At 41.1% G+C, this 18,589-nt stretch overlaps 1 protein-coding gene across 1 annotated transcript in view; it reads left to right on the plus strand.

The window, feature by feature from the left end:
- Window positions 1–657: 657 nt before the first annotated feature.
- PRKAR2B (protein kinase cAMP-dependent type II regulatory subunit beta) overlaps window positions 658–18,589 on the plus strand; it is a 113,125-nt gene continuing 95,193 nt past the window's right edge. Inside the window, exons 1-2 of the mRNA XM_032769826.2 lie at window positions 658–787; window positions 2,577–2,612. Coding sequence (XP_032625717.1) covers window positions 658–787; window positions 2,577–2,612 — 166 coding nt within the window. The remainder of the gene's footprint in view (window positions 788–2,576; window positions 2,613–18,589) is intronic.

Genomic DNA, 18,589 nt, shown 5'->3' on the forward strand with positions numbered 1-18,589 from the left:
CTTGTCTATTAAAGGGTATAAGAAGTCAGCTCTTAAGAGGTTCATTGCTAATACCTGTCTGACCGAACTGGAGCCAACCAATATGGGTTGAAGCAGCCCTGGTTTAGTCTGTTTGTTAGAATCTTGATAAAATGCTTATAAATGTTTTGTTACTGTTTGGGTGTAGTAAATTGCTTATTAGGTAAGCTTTTGAGGCAACTGCATGAAGTACCATTTGGCCTTTGGATTTGATAAAGGAATTTATGGTTAAATTGGTATTGGGTGATTTTCCATATTAATATTACTAATTTTATTAAGCCCCTAGTTGAATCACGAGATGATTGTCAAAAAAATAGCAGCTGAGTTGTGGACAAGCCATGAAAAAGTAATAATGGATGTTATTATTTGGGGTAATTTGGAAAAGGGTTAACAGCAACAGCCTGGGGCTGAGACCCAGGGAGGCTCCCGCTGTCGTCTGCCTGGGGCTGAGAGCTGGAGTGTTTCCACCATCAAAATTGTGGTGGAAGCCTAATATTGCAGGAACTGCAGTTTCCTCGATATCACAAATTAAGTAGGGCCTTAAATATTATTAATAATTCCAACAGTGCCCCTCCCCTCTCCCGCCACTGCACCCCACTCACATTCGTTGTCCTTGGTTAACAAAGACTGAGTTCAGAGATGCATTCGTGTGACGTCACCTCCTGCCTGGAGGATCCTGTCTTGGAAAAATGTACTGCTCTGGAAAGCGTCCGTCACCTTTCTGGAGGAGGAGTTGTTGTTATTATTTCACCTGGATCCCCCAGTCAGGGTAAGAACTCCATTGTGCCAGCTGCTGTACAAACATGTAGTGAGAGTTTGTCATGAGGAGCTGACAATCTAAATCAAGAAAAGGTATAATAAGTTAGTGTGACTAACAAAAGGAGGGAAGAAGAAAGGGAAGATAAGAGTAAGAAAAATACAAGCATGTGGTTTCATAGGTTAGCTATGACATAACTTGGAACCAGTATGCCACTTCAACTTTATTTTTGAATTATTTTTTAAAAGACAGCCACAAAATTTTATTTACATTGGGCAGGTGGGAGTCTGAACCTGGCCCAGTGATGCCTGCCAAATCCATTACACCCAAGATGAGATTCACCCCTGCCAAAAGCTGTCATAATTTCATCCTCTGCCCCCCACAAAGGTTTCTACTGTTGTGAGGCTAGATTTAATATTTGCCAGTGGGAATGACTGAGAGAAGGCTCTGAGACTATGGATATTGTATACACCCCCACCTGTGTTGGTTGGTTCCTGACAGGCTGCTTTTCCTTGTAATGGAATTGTGGTTCCTTTGCATTACTGCAGTCTAGTCTCCTGGTATGCTACCACTACCATCTGTGAATTTGAACCAGAACATGTAACTCTGCTCTTGTTCCCTCTTATAACAGAATTTGAGAGGCTGTTAGCAGCTTCATGGGATTCAGACTTTCCTATTTCTTAAGCAGTTCTTAGTTCTATGTGCATATGTCTACATTCAAGAAGTGCTATATAAGCCCAAGTGAAAATAAGTGAAGAAAAAAATACAATATTTTCTTCATTTAATGTTCATACAGAATGATTGAGAGGGTTTTATACAGTTATAAATATTCTTTCTTATATTATTATTGTTATAAAAGTAGATGACTCCCACACTTTAAAATACGTCATTCTGATTATCATCTCGGTCTCTCTTTCAGTTCTATTAAGATTTTAACAATTGATCTCTTAACCTTCTAGGATTAGAGATAATTTATTATCATTTGAAATCAAATTCTAGTATGCATTTTGATGGTATAGTATATAAAACATTGGTTTCTAGCTCTAGCAGTACTTGAGTGTGCTGGTAACACTAGGCAGGAATTGAAGTGGAGGCGAATCGCCCCTCCCCCCCCCAACCCGCAAGAAAGTAGTCAAAATTGTATATATCTTGCAGCCCATCAGGGTTAGAAACAAGCTGGGAATCTCTGTTTTCTCAGTGTGTATAGGGCACATTTATAGTAGTTTGTGAGTCACTGGTGCCTTGGAGCTACACGTGGAGGTTTTTTTGGCATTCTTGTCTTATGTGAACAATTACTGACCTGTATAACTTTTGATTCCTCAAGTGTCATTTCAGGTTGGTCCTTTTTTATGCAAGAGTATCTTTAAGTTAACTGATATCTAGATCTATACATTTTGTAAAATTAAAATAAAATCCACTCTATTAAATATTTGCATCCAAGTTTGCATCATTTGTAGACGTTGGCTTCTTGCAGTCCTAGTTATTTAAGTAACTGATGCAAATATAAAGTATTTCATCATGAGACATAGCAATAAGTACATGCATATAGTAATGCTTAAAAAGAGAGTGAAAATGATATTTTAAATCTTAATTTCTTTAAATGTAAGTGATAACTGACCATAACACCTTTTGCGACTTTGTGTTCAAATATTTAGATTTAGAGGACAACTAGCATGTTTTTCTGCAAATCTACAGAAAATTGTTAAACAAAATAATACTATTTTTATACAGTGTTATTTTTTAAAGTTCTGACTTTAAACCATTAATAAAATCTAATTATGTCTTTCTATTTTTCTTTTAGCTCCAGTGATAAACCGGTTCACTAGACGGGCATCAGGTAGATTTGATAAAGTTGCATGTTTTCATTGGCCTATATAACTATTGAAGCATAATGATGATTATGGCTATTATGTTAAGTATGTTGTAACATTAATTATATGTGTTCACAGATAACTAACTTAAGTTTCTCTAAGTTAGTTATCTGGTTTGCTAAAAAAAATACTGTATGTACAATGACTGTTGTTAAGACTTAAGGCATCCTGCAATTCCAGGGTCACAGAATTTGTCATAGAATTCTCCCATTGTTACAGAATTGGTCAAGAATCTAAACTTATTTAAAAAAAAAAAAAAAGAAGAAGAAGAAAAAGGGAAGGTTTCTGATGGTGAAGGGTGCAAAGAAAATATCAAAGGATTGTAAACCAATGTCATTTCTCTGAGTTGGCCTGCAAGCTTTGAGAATCAATATTGTCAAGCCTGAGAATTTAGAAATCATGAGTTGGCCCCACCAAAATGAAGACATTAAAAAAATTAACTTTGGGGTTATTTTTATTTGTTGTCTGCATTCATAGCCTTTGGGTTTCCTGTTTTCAAAAGTTTCTCCACAGCCATGAAGGTGAGAAACTTAGCTTTCATTTAAAAGAAAAAAAAAAGTGAATTGACAAGCTGATGCTTTAAGAAAATCTCCAGTTATCATGAGACCTATAAAATTGTGAGCTGGAAACACTGGAGAGCTGAACAAGCTCCATTATCTCAGTGAGTTAAATTTGAAACCTAAAGAAAACAATACTGACACTTTCCGCTATGAACCATTTTACGATTGATCATTTTAACCGAAACAGATAATTTGGGAGTGTGGGATAAGCATACTGACACACATGCTCCTTATCCTGCTTCCAAAACCTCTAGGTTCTTCCCTGGCAACTTCAGCTATACTATGGTCAGCACAAAAGTCTTTGCCATATTGAAAACTGAAATGTGGGAACGGCATAAAATAAATGCAAAGTCACATGCATGTATATTTGTAGGACTGGTGCCTGTGGTAAGTGACACACACATTAAAGAAAGATAATTCATCACAATACCTAGTTTATTTTATGTTTGCATTTGTAGTTTTAAATACGTGATAATATTTCATGTATTCCAAGATGGTATATTTTATCAAGCTAATGAACTGTTAGCAAACAAGAGCATTCACTAAAAGTGAGGAAAGATATTTTTGGTGCTACCTGTAGTGTGTGATGGTTGGCAAGGGTATACTGTAACTTTTTTTATCAATAGTTGACTTTTTAATTAATGAAAACTGACTAGCAAAGGAGTGACAGCTTTGTATTTTAATAGATGAGTTCAATCCAACAGAAAAGAGTGAGTTAATATTGTAGAGGGAAAAAATCAGCAATTACTTTTATATTATAACATTGGGAGGAAAACAATGGTTCGAGACACTTATTTTTTTCTACATGCCTATATCTGGAAAACAAGACTTTAAAAAACCATACCAACTCTTGTGGGACATTAATGCATAGTGTGCTTTTGTCCATTATAAAGAGAGAAAATGGAGTTATATCGTTTAGAAAAGTGATAACTGACAAAAACAGCTTTTTCTCCTTCTTAAACAAATGTGATATTTAGTGCACTTGCATAGAAGCCTGAGGACGGATTAGACTATAATGACTTCATGGGCCCCAGAATGGTTTATTGTGTTAATGATGTGTGCATTAACTGTCTCTGATATAATTCTGGAAGTTTTGACTAGGTAAGGAGTTGAGAAAAGAACTGGAAGGCTTCAAGAAAATTAGGCCCATTTAAAAAAAAAAAAAAAGAAGCACTAGTAAGTATCCCTGTTACACGCTATGTGGTTATTTTACAGTAACATGCAGTATATACCTAGAATTTGCAGGACTAGCCTTATTATAATAATCATGGAGTAGTTATTTTTGAAACAAAAAAAGTCATGAAGGGTGATATTTCTTATTTTTATTCTTAAATGCTCACTGGTGATAGAATTGGTATAGCATATTTTTAAACAGTGTATTTGTAAAATATAAGGAGACATTGTATGAGGGCTGTTGCTGACATCCATACACTTTACAAAGACATTTTAAAATAAGTGGAGTAATCTTGAAATGCAATTTTTTTTTTGTTGAGGCACCTTTTGGTACATTGTGATATTCAAGATGCTCTTGCAGATGGAAAAGCAATATGAATATTCCACCTACTGCAACTTCATAGAATTCAATAATTTTAAGTTGATTCATACTTTTAGGAAATGCTAGCCTGCCCCAGTGGGAAAAAAATAATTATTTTTTAAAATATGGATTCCAATCACCTTGAGACATACTTTACCAAGACTAACTAATCGTAAGGTTCTGAACTCTGCAGGTTTAGTGACTTTTAAGTAAGTGCCACAGAAAGAAATCTACATCAGGCTTCTACCACTTCTTTTCAAAGCCTGGTACTCGCCACTGCAATGGACAAGTTGTTTGTGATATTTCTATCATAATTATGAGATATTCTGTACTATTTTAGTAGACTGCATGTTTTAGTTCCTTTGCTTAGCAGAGCTAAAAATTAAACAGCCAGAGATTAATTGTTGAAGCACCTGCTGATAACAATATAAGGCATTTATTATTTAATAGCTGTTCTGTTAATATACTGTGAATATACTAATATGCTATCAGTGTTCCATTTGTTCATGGAGGGCAGTTATATAGGGGAAACAGGAAGATGTAATTGTTCCTGAATTTTGATACTTAAAACTCAGTGAGATAAATAATGTATCTTTGTGCATGCGCACATGCACACAGTGTGTATATAAATGTGATACAGTGGAATGCTAGTATGTCCTGGGGTAGTTATGTTGCACAATGATTTACATTCTAAAGCCTGCTTTAGATTGATCATAACTTTCTGAAATTTTCGCTTCTTGAGCTGGAATTTTCTATTCTTGGTCTCTGCCAGAAAGTGAATTATTTTAAGGTTTAAGAGGAAAGTGATTTAGCTGCTTTTTTGAACAGGCGGAGAGTGAAAAATACATGTTTCGTAGAATTATAGGGTTGGAAGGTACCTCAGAAGGTCATCTAGTCCAACCCCCTGCTGAAAGCAGGACTAATCCCCAGATTTTTACCCCCTCAAGGATTGAACTCACAGCCCTGGGTTTAGCAGGCCAATGCTCAAACCACTGAGCGTTTCCCATTCCCTCAAATTCTTGACTTTTTACAAAATGGCCCTACAACTGGAACATTTGGTTGGTATTTTTTATTACAATAGTGTCTAGTTACTGATCAAGAATGGACCCTCTTGTGCTGTGCACTGAATAAACAGAGTAACAGACAGTCCTGGCCTTGAAGAGCTAACAGTCTAAAAATAGACAAGCCAGACACGGTGGAGGAAAAGGATAGAACATACAAGTAGAGGGAACAGTTTAATGGCAGTAAATATCATGCTACTTCCACAATTTAAAAAAAATAATGGACTCGGGTTTTGTTAGGCGGGAATTAGAGGACAAAGATGAGGGAGTGGGGAATACTGAAAAGCGTAGAAGGACAAGGCAGGATTGAAGAGGGAGAAGGGGAGCAGCCAAGGAAGGTGAAATGAGGCTGTAAGGATGGGAGTTAGAGGAAGTTGGAGTAGTCAGTCAATCAGCAAGGGGAAAGACTATCCAGAGCGAAAACTGTAGAAAGCTATTTGATAGTGTCATCAGTGTCAGTCTGTCCCTACTACAAAAGCTCTGAGGCTACCTGCATGTTTGCTTCTGCCACCTTCAATTTCATTGGTGCCTGGAGTTGGGTCTTACTCAGAATTTTTCTTTGCCAAACCCAAGTGACTTGTGAGGTGGGCCGAGCAGTATGAGTCCAATGACCCTGAGGGGAGTCATTCCTGCACAGTTATGGTCTAGGCTGCTGGGAAGAGGGGTAGTCCTGTCTGGTCCCTTTCTTGCCCTGTATCCCCTCAATGCTTCTGTGCCTGCTGAGGTTAATTCTGTGTCTGCTCTTGGAAGCTTCAATGTCTTTGGACCCTGGGATTGTCTTCTCTTAGGAGATTTGAAATGTGAAATTTAGCATAGAAATTGCCCTGACTGAGGAGCAATAGCTTTCCTTGTTATGGAGGTTTTGATTCATCTGGGTAGGAAACCTGGGACTGGAAAGGCTTCTGCAGGCCTTGTAAGATCTTGTGCATACCTCAGCAGATGCCTCAGGCTCTTGTGCTTCAGCAACTTGGAAAGCTAGATAAATAGGTCATCTATCGCTCTTATGTAACACATTTTTAATTCAGAAGTTGTAAAATTGGAAAATACTCTATTTAGAATGAACCTGAACTATAGAGCTGTCAAGGTTAGGTGACTTGCAGTGCTAGCAGAAAGTTTGTTCTTTAAGATGACATATACTTGTAAGGATACCTCACTCTGGCAGTCTCTGAGGCTCTATAAAGAAGAAAATAGGACAGCTGGACATGATATAAATATATGTGGCACCTCAGTGTGTCACTTGGACTGTGACTAACTGAAGTTGAAATACTAGAAAAGGAAAACCATGCTTTCACAGTGCTTTATTGAAAAGAAGCAGCTCTTTTGGAAAGTGCCTGTTTTATTCATCTGCTAATTACTTACCTGGCCTGTATCCTGCTTAGTCATTTACATATGATGGTGAAATAAATTTTTTAAGTGTTTTTGTTTGTTTGTTTGTTTTTGCTAACAAGGTAAAAAAAATGAAACCATTTTAGTTTAAAATTTGCAAAAATGTGTTGATAGTGATTATTTTCTCATTTTACTGAATTGAAAATCAGTTATAAAAAAACTAAACACATCAAAGTAATTCAATTTTTATTAACATAATAGAATTAATATTATATTGTTAAGGTAGTTCTCAGCATTTTAATGATGTGATAATGTTTACATGTATTGCTGCTAGCCTTCCTTCAATTATTTCCATGATAAGTATGCTAGATATCCGAAGAAGCAAAGAAGAATTCTTACTGAATTTAGTCTACTTAGAAAAATCTGATATTAATCGAGGAAGATTTAATATAATTCATTCCTTCATGGAACTGGACAGATGATTTAAGTTTGGAACAATATAAGTGGTATTAAATGTAGTTGCAGTGTTAAAACCAAGTGAATAATGGCAAAAACTGATACTGGAAACCAACAATGGAATATGTTATTGGGGAAGAGAAGAAACCTTTGAACTCACAAAAAGTTTAAATGTTCTCTGTGATGACAGCCTGTTGGAATTAGTTGTCCTCCACTTTTGCAGGCGGGCACTCACTTCTTATGATAGTTTCAAAATAGAGAAAGAAAAGAGGATAATTTTAAATAAAATGGTCATGTATTTTCATTAAAGGCAGAAGATGAAAATGTATTGGAACAAATGATGAATTAACATTGACATACTAAAGTATCTGTACACGCCATGCCTAGAGCGCAAGTAGAAGGAAGAACTGTTGTATGTTAAGCAAATCAAATTCTGATGTCTGGGGATGGGAGAGTGAGGAGCTTATTAATGGGCCTGTGATGCCAATCTACTTCTTTCAGGGGAATCATCGGATTCTTAAAGGTCTGAATTTTCTATACCATAGTATTTTACCATGAGAACTCAAAGGTGTCTGGGTTCATCCATGCCTCTTATATGCCTTTAGAAACTATCTGGCTTAAATGCCCAATTCTTCACAATTTTATTTTTAGAGAGAGAGAGAGAACCATTCAATTAACACCCGCAATTATTTTATTCAAAAAAACTATTCAACACTAAGGACTTGTCTATGCTGAAAATGTTGCAGTGGTGCAGCTGCACCTCTTTAGCACTTCAATGAAGACTCTACTGACACCAACAGGAGAGGTTCTCCCATCGGCATAGGTACTCCACCTCCCCAAGATGCGGTAGCTAGGTCAATGGGAGAATTCTTAGTGCTGTCTACACCAGGGGTTAGGTCAGTTTAACTGTGTTGCTCAGGGGTGTGGATTTTACCAACCTAATTTCCTCCTGTAAATCAGGCCTCACGTTGCAAAGTCAAGCACTTAACTGTTACGGTTAACTATACTTGCAGTTGCCTTGCAACCTTAGCTTTAGTCCCTGGTGCATATGCATGAGGACAGTCTTTACTTAGATGATCAAAATTATTTTTTCCACAGGACTCTGTCTCATTCAGTGTACTAGATAGATAGAGATTAGTCTGTGAAGCAACTGTTCACAATTCTGGGTGAATCGGTATCCTGCCCACCTCTGTCTGAAATAAGAGAACATAATTTAGCATTTTAGGTAGCCGCCTTTCTAGTCTTGACACCTGAAACAGAACCTGACAGATCAATTCTTTAATCAGTTTTGACAATTTCACACTTTAGTAAAGGATTTGAACAGTTCTGATAAACTGATTTGACAATTGGTTAATATAAATTTGAATCAAACTTCAACAAAATAAATACAGTATAGGCAGAGAAGGCTAGTTCCATAACTAAGTTGTTAAATTCTATTAAGCAAGATCAGAGCTAACAGCTTTCAAGACAAGACTTCAAGACAAATTTTTCAAATTAATAATAAATATGGTTGGTATTTATCCATAAGCATTAGTTTGCAAATATGAGAGTATTAGTGGAACAGCCAACAAATTTACCAAGATCTCCTTAGTGGATACCGTAGAACAGGGATCGGCAACCTTTGGCATATGGCCCACCAGGGTAAGCACACTGTCAGGCCAGGCCAGTTTGTTTACCTGCCGTGTCCGCAGGTTCGGCCGATCGTGGCTTCCCGTGGCAGCAGGAAGTGGCGTGGGGCGAGGGATGTGCTGGCCGCCACTTCGCGCAGCCCCCATTGGCCTGGAGCTCCGAACCGCAGCATGTGGGAGCCGCGATTGGCCAAACCTGTGGACGCAGCAGGTAAATAAACTGGCCCAGCCCACCAGGGTGCTGGTGAGCCACATGCCAGAGGTTGCCGATCCCTGCTGTAGAAGATTTTAATGAATGCTAAATTGTAGTGGATAGAACACATGACATTATTTTTCTCTGATACATTCTCAGTTCTCTCAGTCTAACTATGCAATTTTCCATATTAGCAACCAATCAGTTTGCTCCCATTAAATTTAACATCCAGGCCATCTCTTTGTGACAGACTCATTGGTGCCAACAGGCAAAGGTTTCAGTTTTCTTAACAAGCAACTTGTGTCTCAGCCTGGGCAAACTCACTACACCAAATACATTATTTTCATGGTACTTATCCATGAAGCGTAGCATGTGAGGTGTCTACTGAAAACTTGTAACTTAATGATACTCATAAGCATTGTGAGATGTGTACGGGTACTAGTTAAGGAATAATGTAACTGTATTGAAATTTATACCCTTACGGTCACAATGAAAGACCAACTGTAAACATCAAAATTAATTGGAAGGGAAAAGGAATGATCTGACATCAAGGGGATCACCCTGTCTGTGTATAAAGATAAAACTGATTCAGTATATCGCAGGGTCAAGAGACATTCTGGGTCTATTCACTGAGGAGACTCTTGTTGAGAGGGGTTGTTTCATGAAAGATTGGATCCTCGTTCCTGGGAAGCCACCCAGCTCTGCAACAGACTGAACTTTGTGGGGATGGAAAACCTACTTCATTAGTAAGGAAAGATAGCTATTAATAAGTGTAGGCACTGGTTTGTGTTTTATATTGTAACCATTTTTTTCCATCACACTCTCGTTGCTAGTGAAATCTCTATTCTTTCTTAGAGAAACCTTCTTTTGTTTTATTATAAGTGCTCAAACGTGATTTAAGGTAAAACTGGTAAACTGGGGTACACTGCTCCTTTGGCAGCAGAGGATCTGGATTTCTGTGAGTAGCCAGTGTCAAGAGCTGGAAATAATGAAGGGAAAGCTTCAAGGGAACTTGGACTGGGGTGTACCTTTTTACCCTGCAAGGCAAAGACTGGTCTGACGTAGCTCAGACGAGAGTGTTTGTGTGACTGAGGCTGGTGGTGTTAGGGAGCTAACCTTCAGCTCTTGCCTACCAGAGGCAAGACTCCCTCTTACTAGAAGCAAGAAGTAACAAGGTGACTCACAGTGCTTGAGTCACACTTTGGTACACCTAGCAATTATTAGCATATACTACTTTCCTCCCCAGATCCACCTTATGAATGTCACTTTTACCATTAACTGGCAATATACCAGAGAACACAATAGCATTGCAGCACAGAATACAGAGGTGCTCAAAGAAGCTACAGTTCTAGGAAATAACCTTTAAATCCATTTATGCAAGTGCTTGTATTTTACCATTTGAGGCTAATGAAACAAAACAGTTAATATGGATTAAATAAAGTTTGTATGTATAGCATTTTCATATGTAGACTGTATTTGAAAAAAACATTTTGGAGCAGATGGCTATTATCAGTTCTTGTTAAATATTTCTGATTTGCCTTCTTTAATTTATGTCAGCATCTGTAACTACTATGGTCTTAATCTCAATTTTTCTACTAACTTATTCTTTCACAAATATAGTTAACACTTGCTCCTTGATAACTAATTAGGGAGAAACTATTATCTCTATTATAGTTACAGAATAAATGAACCACATCTTATAAGCCTATTTGTAACATCAATTTTGCCAAAGCGGATCCATTTTGTCTGCAGTGTCACCTGGTGTGATTTTTATGCTTTGGGGAAATTCCATAAATGAGGCATTTCACTTTTTGAATACTTTCTCTTTATTGTTGAACAGTATAACTCAAATGGGTTGGCCCTTAAACCAAATTTGAATTTAAATTTGAAGTTTAAGCATCTGGACTTGGCAAATACTGATGTTTTGAGTAGTTCTGGGTAGGGGATGGGATATTAAGTTATTTAATATCATTCCTGCGTATATTTTGAACACCATATTTTAGGAAATGTACAGTGGCTTGATGTTTGCTTCCTAAACACTGTCAGTTCCATATGCCTTATGGGAAGCATGAAGCCTTGAGCTACATATTTCTTAAATTGCACAGTGGTTTTATTAAATAACTGACGTCTCTGTGACAGGGTGCAACTCACCATGCTAGCGCCTCCTGCTGGCTCTCCTGAGGATTAGCTCTGCTAATTCGTGCGCCTTCTTCTAGTGATGTCTCGCTGCCATCATTTCTGCTCCTGGACCCATGTCGTTCCAAAGACCACAGCATCCGCTCCCCACTTTCCAGGGGAAAGTACTGCAGTCCATCAGTTCAGTTCAGGTGGGGGACCCAGACTCTGAAGTTAGGCATGAATCACCTGTAGTATCTGACCAACCCCTAGAATTGTATAACTTGTTTATTGGTTGTGGGTATTGGGTAGCTGGCCAAAGCTTCTACTTTTGTCCCGGTTACGTGGTCTTGCTATTCCCGAATCTGCATTTACCTGGGTTGGCAGTCAAGCTGGCTTTGATGATCGATTTTAGTACCTCATGTGGCTGTCCCAGTCTGGGCTATATAGTATATCATTTAGATAAGCTGTGGCACAGAGTCTGTGTGGAAGTAGCACTCGATCCACTGGCCTCTGAAAGGTTGCAGCCACCCCACGAAGTCTCAGTGTCATCGTCAGAAAGTGGTAGAGTCCGAAGGGCATGGCAAAGGCCATCTTTTCCCTGGACTCTGGAGTCAGCTGGATCTGTTAGGTCATATGTGCACAGGTACCTGGCTACCCCGAGTCGTTCCAGTTGCTTGTGCACCGGTGGCATGGGGTATGGATCAAACTTGGAGATTATGGTGACCTTCTGGAAGTCAATGGAAAACCTCATTGTGCCATTAGGCTTCAGGACGAGAACTATGGGGCTCTGCCATTCACTGTGGGATTCCTCTACGATGCCCAAATCTAGCATTGCATGGAGTTCAGTCTTGATGATGTCCCATATCATCTTGGGAGGGGGCCGATGGTCCTCCCTAACCGTCTCTCCATGATTGGTCTCAGTGCATTGATATGTCAGGTGGGTAAACCCAGGAAGGGTGGAGAATACCTGAGGTAATACTTGTACCAGCTGATCCATCTGGGCTTTTTGTTCAGCCCCAAGCATTTCCCCCAATTTGACAGTATTATCAGCCTCTCTTGTCAGAATCTTGGGTGCTAGTTCAGGGTCAGTGGTGACGGGAGTGATAAGAAAGGCTTCCCTGTTACACCAGGCCTTTAGTAGTTCAACATGGTAGACTGGGTGTCTTTTTTTTTCTTTTTCCTGGATTTCATATCTCATCGTTGACTGGACCTGCACATTGCAACACCTCAAAAGGCTCCTGCCTGGACTCTGTGCTTGGCAACAGCAGAAGAACTCAGTCCCCTGGCTTGAACTCTTGTAACCAGGTTCCACAGTTGTGCTTCACTGCCTAGCTTTGCCTGAAGGTTCATGGGCAAAGGCCTCCAATCTTTTAAGCCATTTGTACAACTGAAGGCCATATAGGACTAGGTTTTCTGCTCATGGTCACTGGCTTTTCCAGGACTCTTGTAATAAGTCGAGGCTGCCCCGGGAGTGTTGGCCATATAACAGCTTGAAGGGTGAGAAAGCTGTGGATGCTTGGGGAACCTCCTGATTAGCAAATGGTAGTGGAGGCAACAATTGATCCCAGTGTTTGGGGTTAGTGGAGGAAAACTTCTTCAACATCCCCTTAAGGGTCTTATTAAAATGTTCCAGCAAGCAGTCTGCGTATGGTAGGCCAATGGTTTTTAACTTGTCTATCTTAAGGAGACTACATGAGTCCTGCATCAAATTGGATGTAAAGTTGGGTCCCTGATTGGTCAAGATTTCCTGTGGCAGGCCTGCCCTGGCAAAGAGTTTCATTAACTTACTTGCTAGCACACTTGCATTGATAGAGCACAGGGGACTGTCTTCTGGGTGACATGTCACATAATCCACTGTTACCAATATGTATTGATGGCCTGATGATCTGTTTTCTAAGGGGCCAACTAGATCCAACCCTGTCCTCCTCTCAAAACTGGTGCCTCGGGTGAGGGTATCTGTATGGTCATTATAGGTCTTAGCTTTGGGCTGCAGATTTGGTTGGGATGAGGTTTGGGTCCTTTGGTTTTATGGTCCCTGTCCAGGATTATCGAGTTCGCTCACCTCCACCACGTAGGTTCTATGGTGGAGTGACTCTGGTCCGGCAGTTATGTGTTTGCTTGTTTCACCAGAACCTCACTGAAGCACTCCCAGTCTCTGCCCCGTATAACTGGTCAGGCCAGTGTGGACGCTGTGGCCACCCATACAGTCACTGAATGTCCCCTCACCATCAGTTGTACTTGTTGCAAGGGGTAGTGCCTTATGTCCCCATGGACACACTGGTGGAGGATCCATTCCTCCAGTGCTCTTCTCTGGATCTACAAGTTGCTGGCAGATCAGGGTCTAGTTACATCCTGAGCCCACCAGCCTTACTACTTTCTTACCCAAACCAGGACTACTTGCAGTTCTTCTTACGGTCTCTAGAGTCTGCAGGTCACACTCACCCATAGTCACATTCCATATAGGAGCAGTCTCTAAAGAAGTGGCCCATCTGTCCACAGGAGAAGCACTTCTCAACAGACGGTGCAGATGTCAAGTGGTGGCATAGCCTGCCATTACCCGGCCTATCTGGTTTCTCTGGGGCTGTGCAAGAGATACTATTGTGGGAGACTGTGGGTCCTTTATGTGTGGTAGAGGGTTCTGCCGACCTGTCCTCCTTTCTTTTTGTTCCAGCTTGGGGGACTTAGCTTCTTCTTGGCAATTGGGGGTCCTTTTGAGACCCTGTCAGGTCTCATATGCTGCATTACTGGTTCTCAGCGAATCTCTATCTCTCTGAGTCCGACTTCCAGATGTCTCGGGGGGATTGTAGGCAGCTTGGTAGTTTTCCATAAGGCCTACAGCATCCTTCATGGTCTCAGGTCAATGTCTTAACACTCAGGCCCATTCTCCTGCCTGTAAGATTTGCTCTATGAGTACGAGCTCTGCCACCTGTACCCCTGTCTAGGAGTCTCACTTCAACCACTTCCAGAAGGGCTCTCTTAACTTCTGGGCTACTGTTTGTGGGTGTGCCCCTGGAGGGTTTGCCTCTTCCTGGAACTGCCGCCAGTGAATCTCCTTAGTGATGTCCAGGTAGTCAAGGATTGCCTTGTTTACCTTTGCATAGTCCCGGGACAAGGCTGAGTCGATGCTGAGGCGAGTTCTCAGTATGTGGTTGGGGCTGGTCCCGACAGGTGGGGTGCCACAACACAGTCCAGTGTTCTGGAGGCGTCGCATTAGGGGGGCCCTGAATGGTGTTCGCCTCTACCTCCGGTCCTGTCTTGAGGTTGGAGTGCAGACACCATTTGTTGCGCTGAATTCTGTTGTTGCTCCTGCTGGTGTATGGCTAATTCCCCTAATTTCCTGTTGTTGCTGCAGCTGCTGTTGCTATTGCTGTAGGGTGGCCTGCTGCTGATCCATTTCTAGATCCGTTTTTCAGGACAGACTTTACAACCCTGGGCTGCCTCCTGTTTTTGTCTCCCTTCACTGCTCAGCAGGGCTGATCAAATATTACAAGTGATGGAGAATGCAGGCAGAGTCCTTAGTGGTTCTTCCCTCGGAAGTAGGGGAATCTGACCATTCCCAGTTAGCTACAGTGGCTGGTCACAACCCATACCCCACTTCCCCACTACTTGCAGGGTGGTGGTTCTGCCCTTATGGGCCTCCGTAGGTCTCTCCAACTGATGGATCAAAATGAAAATCACAAACCCCCACACTTTCAAGGATACTCCCTCCCTGCAATCCCAGCAAAGGGGGTGGGGGTGGATTGGCGAATCGATAGTACTGCCAATGATCCAGCCCCATTGTAGTGGGTTTGGAGACATCACTCTGACTGGGTCACTGAGACAGGCTCAGCCTATCTGTCTTACCCTGGGAATCTGCTTTACCCTCGGGACTGGGGTGAAAGCTTCCTGCCTAGTAGTTCCCTCCACAGCTTCAGGAGTCACTCCTGCAGTCTGCTGCTTAGGGCAGTGCTGCTCCTTCTTCCCCTGCTGACTTCAGCTTCCTCCTTTTTAAAGCCTGCCTCCCTAACATGCATGATTGGCAGGACTGGACGGGAGGCTGCAGGGCCTCTCTGGCCCCGTCCTCGTTATGTGGGGCATATACACCCTGTCACAGACGGAATAACAGAGCAGTTATTGAGTGATCCATCCCCGGTCCAGTCCCAGCTTGTGGCAGTCAGAGCATGGGATTGCATCCCTGACTATCACGGCTAATAGACATTGATAGAACCTATCCTCCATGAACTTATTTAATTCTTTTTTTGAACCCAGTTACACAGTTGACCTTCATAACATTGCCCTGGCAATGAGTTCCACAGGTTAAGTCAACACAGGTGCGTTGTGTAAAGAAGTACTTCCTGTACTTCCTTTTGTTTGTTTTAAACCTGCTATTAATTTCATCAGGTGACTTCTGATTTTTGCGTTACATGAAGGGGTAAATAACACTTCTTTATTCACTTTCTCTACACCATGATTTTATAGACCTCTATTATATCTCCCCTTAATTGTCTCTTTTCTAGGCTGAACAGTCCCAGTCTTTTAATCACTCCTCATATGGAAGCTGTTCCATACCTGTCATCAGTTCTCTGTACTTTTTCCAATTCTAATGCATCTTTTTTGAGATGGGGCAACCAGAACTGCAAGCATTATTCTAGGTGTGGGCGTACCATGAATTTATATAATAGTGTTATGATATTTTCTGTCTTACATATCTCTTTCCTAACATTCCGTTAGCTTTTTTGACTGCTGCTGCCCAGTGAGGAGGAGGAAAGGGGTAGGAAATGTGGTAGGGAGCTCCAGCCATGCTCTGAGTCAGGACTTGTTCAAGACCCTGCGCAGTCTTGCCTGTCCCATCAGGCAAGCACAGATGATCTGATGGAGGGGAAAGAAACTTGGGTATGTATGTGCATACACTTTCCCTACAATATTTAAAATTATAGATGGCTCCTGGCTCATCCCCATGGTAACAGGACAAAGTATCGACTTTTCATTGTTTTATTCATATGAGAAGAGGTCAAGGTGCAACAGCAAGCGGTAGAGTTGGAATCTGCTTTTCATTCCCTGTTGGGTTAGGTAGGGAATGGCCACGCACAGCACTTTGTTTATGTGAATAGGAATGTCTCGTTTATCTTCCTGAGAAATCTCAATGAAACTGTCATGGAGATACTCTGCAAACATCTTTTGTAGGTTTCTAGGGGTGGTTGCCCTATTTCTTTGTCTGTGTTAAGACAATTTCCCATGCCACTCTGCAATGATTTCAGCTGGCACTATTGCTGGAAACAGGCTAGTGGCATATGGGACCAGGCAGTTTCAGGATCCCAGCTGACAGGCTTATGGGGTTTGGGTTGCAGGGCTGTTTAAATGCAATGTAGACTTCTGGACTCACGCTGGAGCCCAGCCTCTAGAAGTCTACAAGTTGGGAGCGTCCCAGAGCTCAGCCTGCAGCCCAAGCCAGAATGTCTACACTGCAATTAAATGGCCCTACAGCCCTAGCCCCATGAGCCCAAGACAGTCTTCTAATTGCATTGTAGACATACTCTGTGATCATCAGGAATGAAATATCAGCTAAAATCACCACTGCCTGTGGAAAACAGTGTCAAGATACAGTTCCATTACCTGTAGCTGTGCCTATGGAAACAGAAACCGACATATTATAGCTTGATGCAACAGAACAGCCTTCCTTACTCCAGTGGGCCATAATCTCTGGGGCTGGAGAAGCAGTGCTATGCTGAGGCATTCCAAAACTGAAGTGTCTATAAGCATTTCTTATTATGGGAATAAGGTGGAGGGAGTTTTGGAAACTTATCTTTCCCTCTTCATGTAATATATTTATATGTATGTAAAACATACATATGTGCGTGCACACACAGAGTAAACAGCATCTTCATTAAAATAAAAGCAAAAAGTCCTAAAAAATCCCAGACTCTCCACCCTTTGCAGTCCTTGGTGAACTCCATGGTTGCAATTCCTACAGTCCCCATCATAGACTTAGGGACTCAACATACCATGTGATATCACATACCTCCTTACTCCTACCAGTCATGCTGGGGGACAAGGAAAAGTACTGCTTCATGTGCACTGAGCAGTGAAAACCACGGATGTGTAGACACAGAGGATTACATATGTGCACATTGGATTCCCTTTCCAGTTTTGAAGTTTCACCCTGTGGATTTGTTAAAAATGTGCATAATATTGCCTGTGGTTTTTCTGCACATTGATTTTCTGCACTGTTTCCCGCCCATAAAATGTCCATTTTTGGAGAATCAAATTATCTTTATTAGTTCATAATAAATATTGCAGAAAGCATAGTGGTTGTCAAAGCAAATGGTACTTGTAAATGTACAGCAAGTGCCACAGAGTTTATAGCTTCAGGAAAATACCCAGTCATATTTATAAATGTACAGAAAATACTACACAATTCTTAGCAACACTTGGCAAGAGAACACTCCATCTGAGACCACTACTGTGGCTGATTGTTAAAAGTGCTCTTTCAAAGCCTCCCTCAATCGCATAGCTCTACATTAGGCTCCTGTAGTAGCCCTTGTGTCTGGCTGTTCAAAGTCAGCAGACAGCCACTCCCTCATCCCTGATGGCAGCTTCCACCCCTTTGTATTACATATATTATGCAGGACACTACAGGCAGCTGTAACCACTGGGATCTTTTTTTCACTGAGATCCAGTCTTGTGAGTAACTATCACTGGCATCCTTTCAGTATTCCAAAAACACATTCAACAGTCATTCTGCACCTGCTGAGCTGGTAGTTGAATTTTTCTTTGGTGCTGTCCAGGTGGCCAGTGAACAGCTTCATGAGGCAGGAGAACAAGGGTTAGCCTGAGTCTCCCAGAATCACTATTAGCATTTCAACATTGCTAGTGAAAATGCACCTTTCTGGAAAGAATGTCCCTGCTTGGTGTTTTCTGGACAGACCTGTGTTCTTAAGGTGTGAGATTTATGCACCTTCTCTGACCAACTCACCTTGATATTGGTGAACTGTTCCCTGTGATCCACTAGTGCTTGCATAACCATGGAAGAAGTAGCCTTTTCTGTTGATGTACTCTGCGGCAAGGTGGGCTGGTGTCAAAATGGAGAT

Source organism: Chelonoidis abingdonii, chromosome 1, assembly GCF_003597395.2.
Source record: "Chelonoidis abingdonii isolate Lonesome George chromosome 1, CheloAbing_2.0, whole genome shotgun sequence".
Lineage (NCBI taxonomy): Eukaryota > Metazoa > Chordata > Testudines > Testudinidae > Chelonoidis > Chelonoidis abingdonii.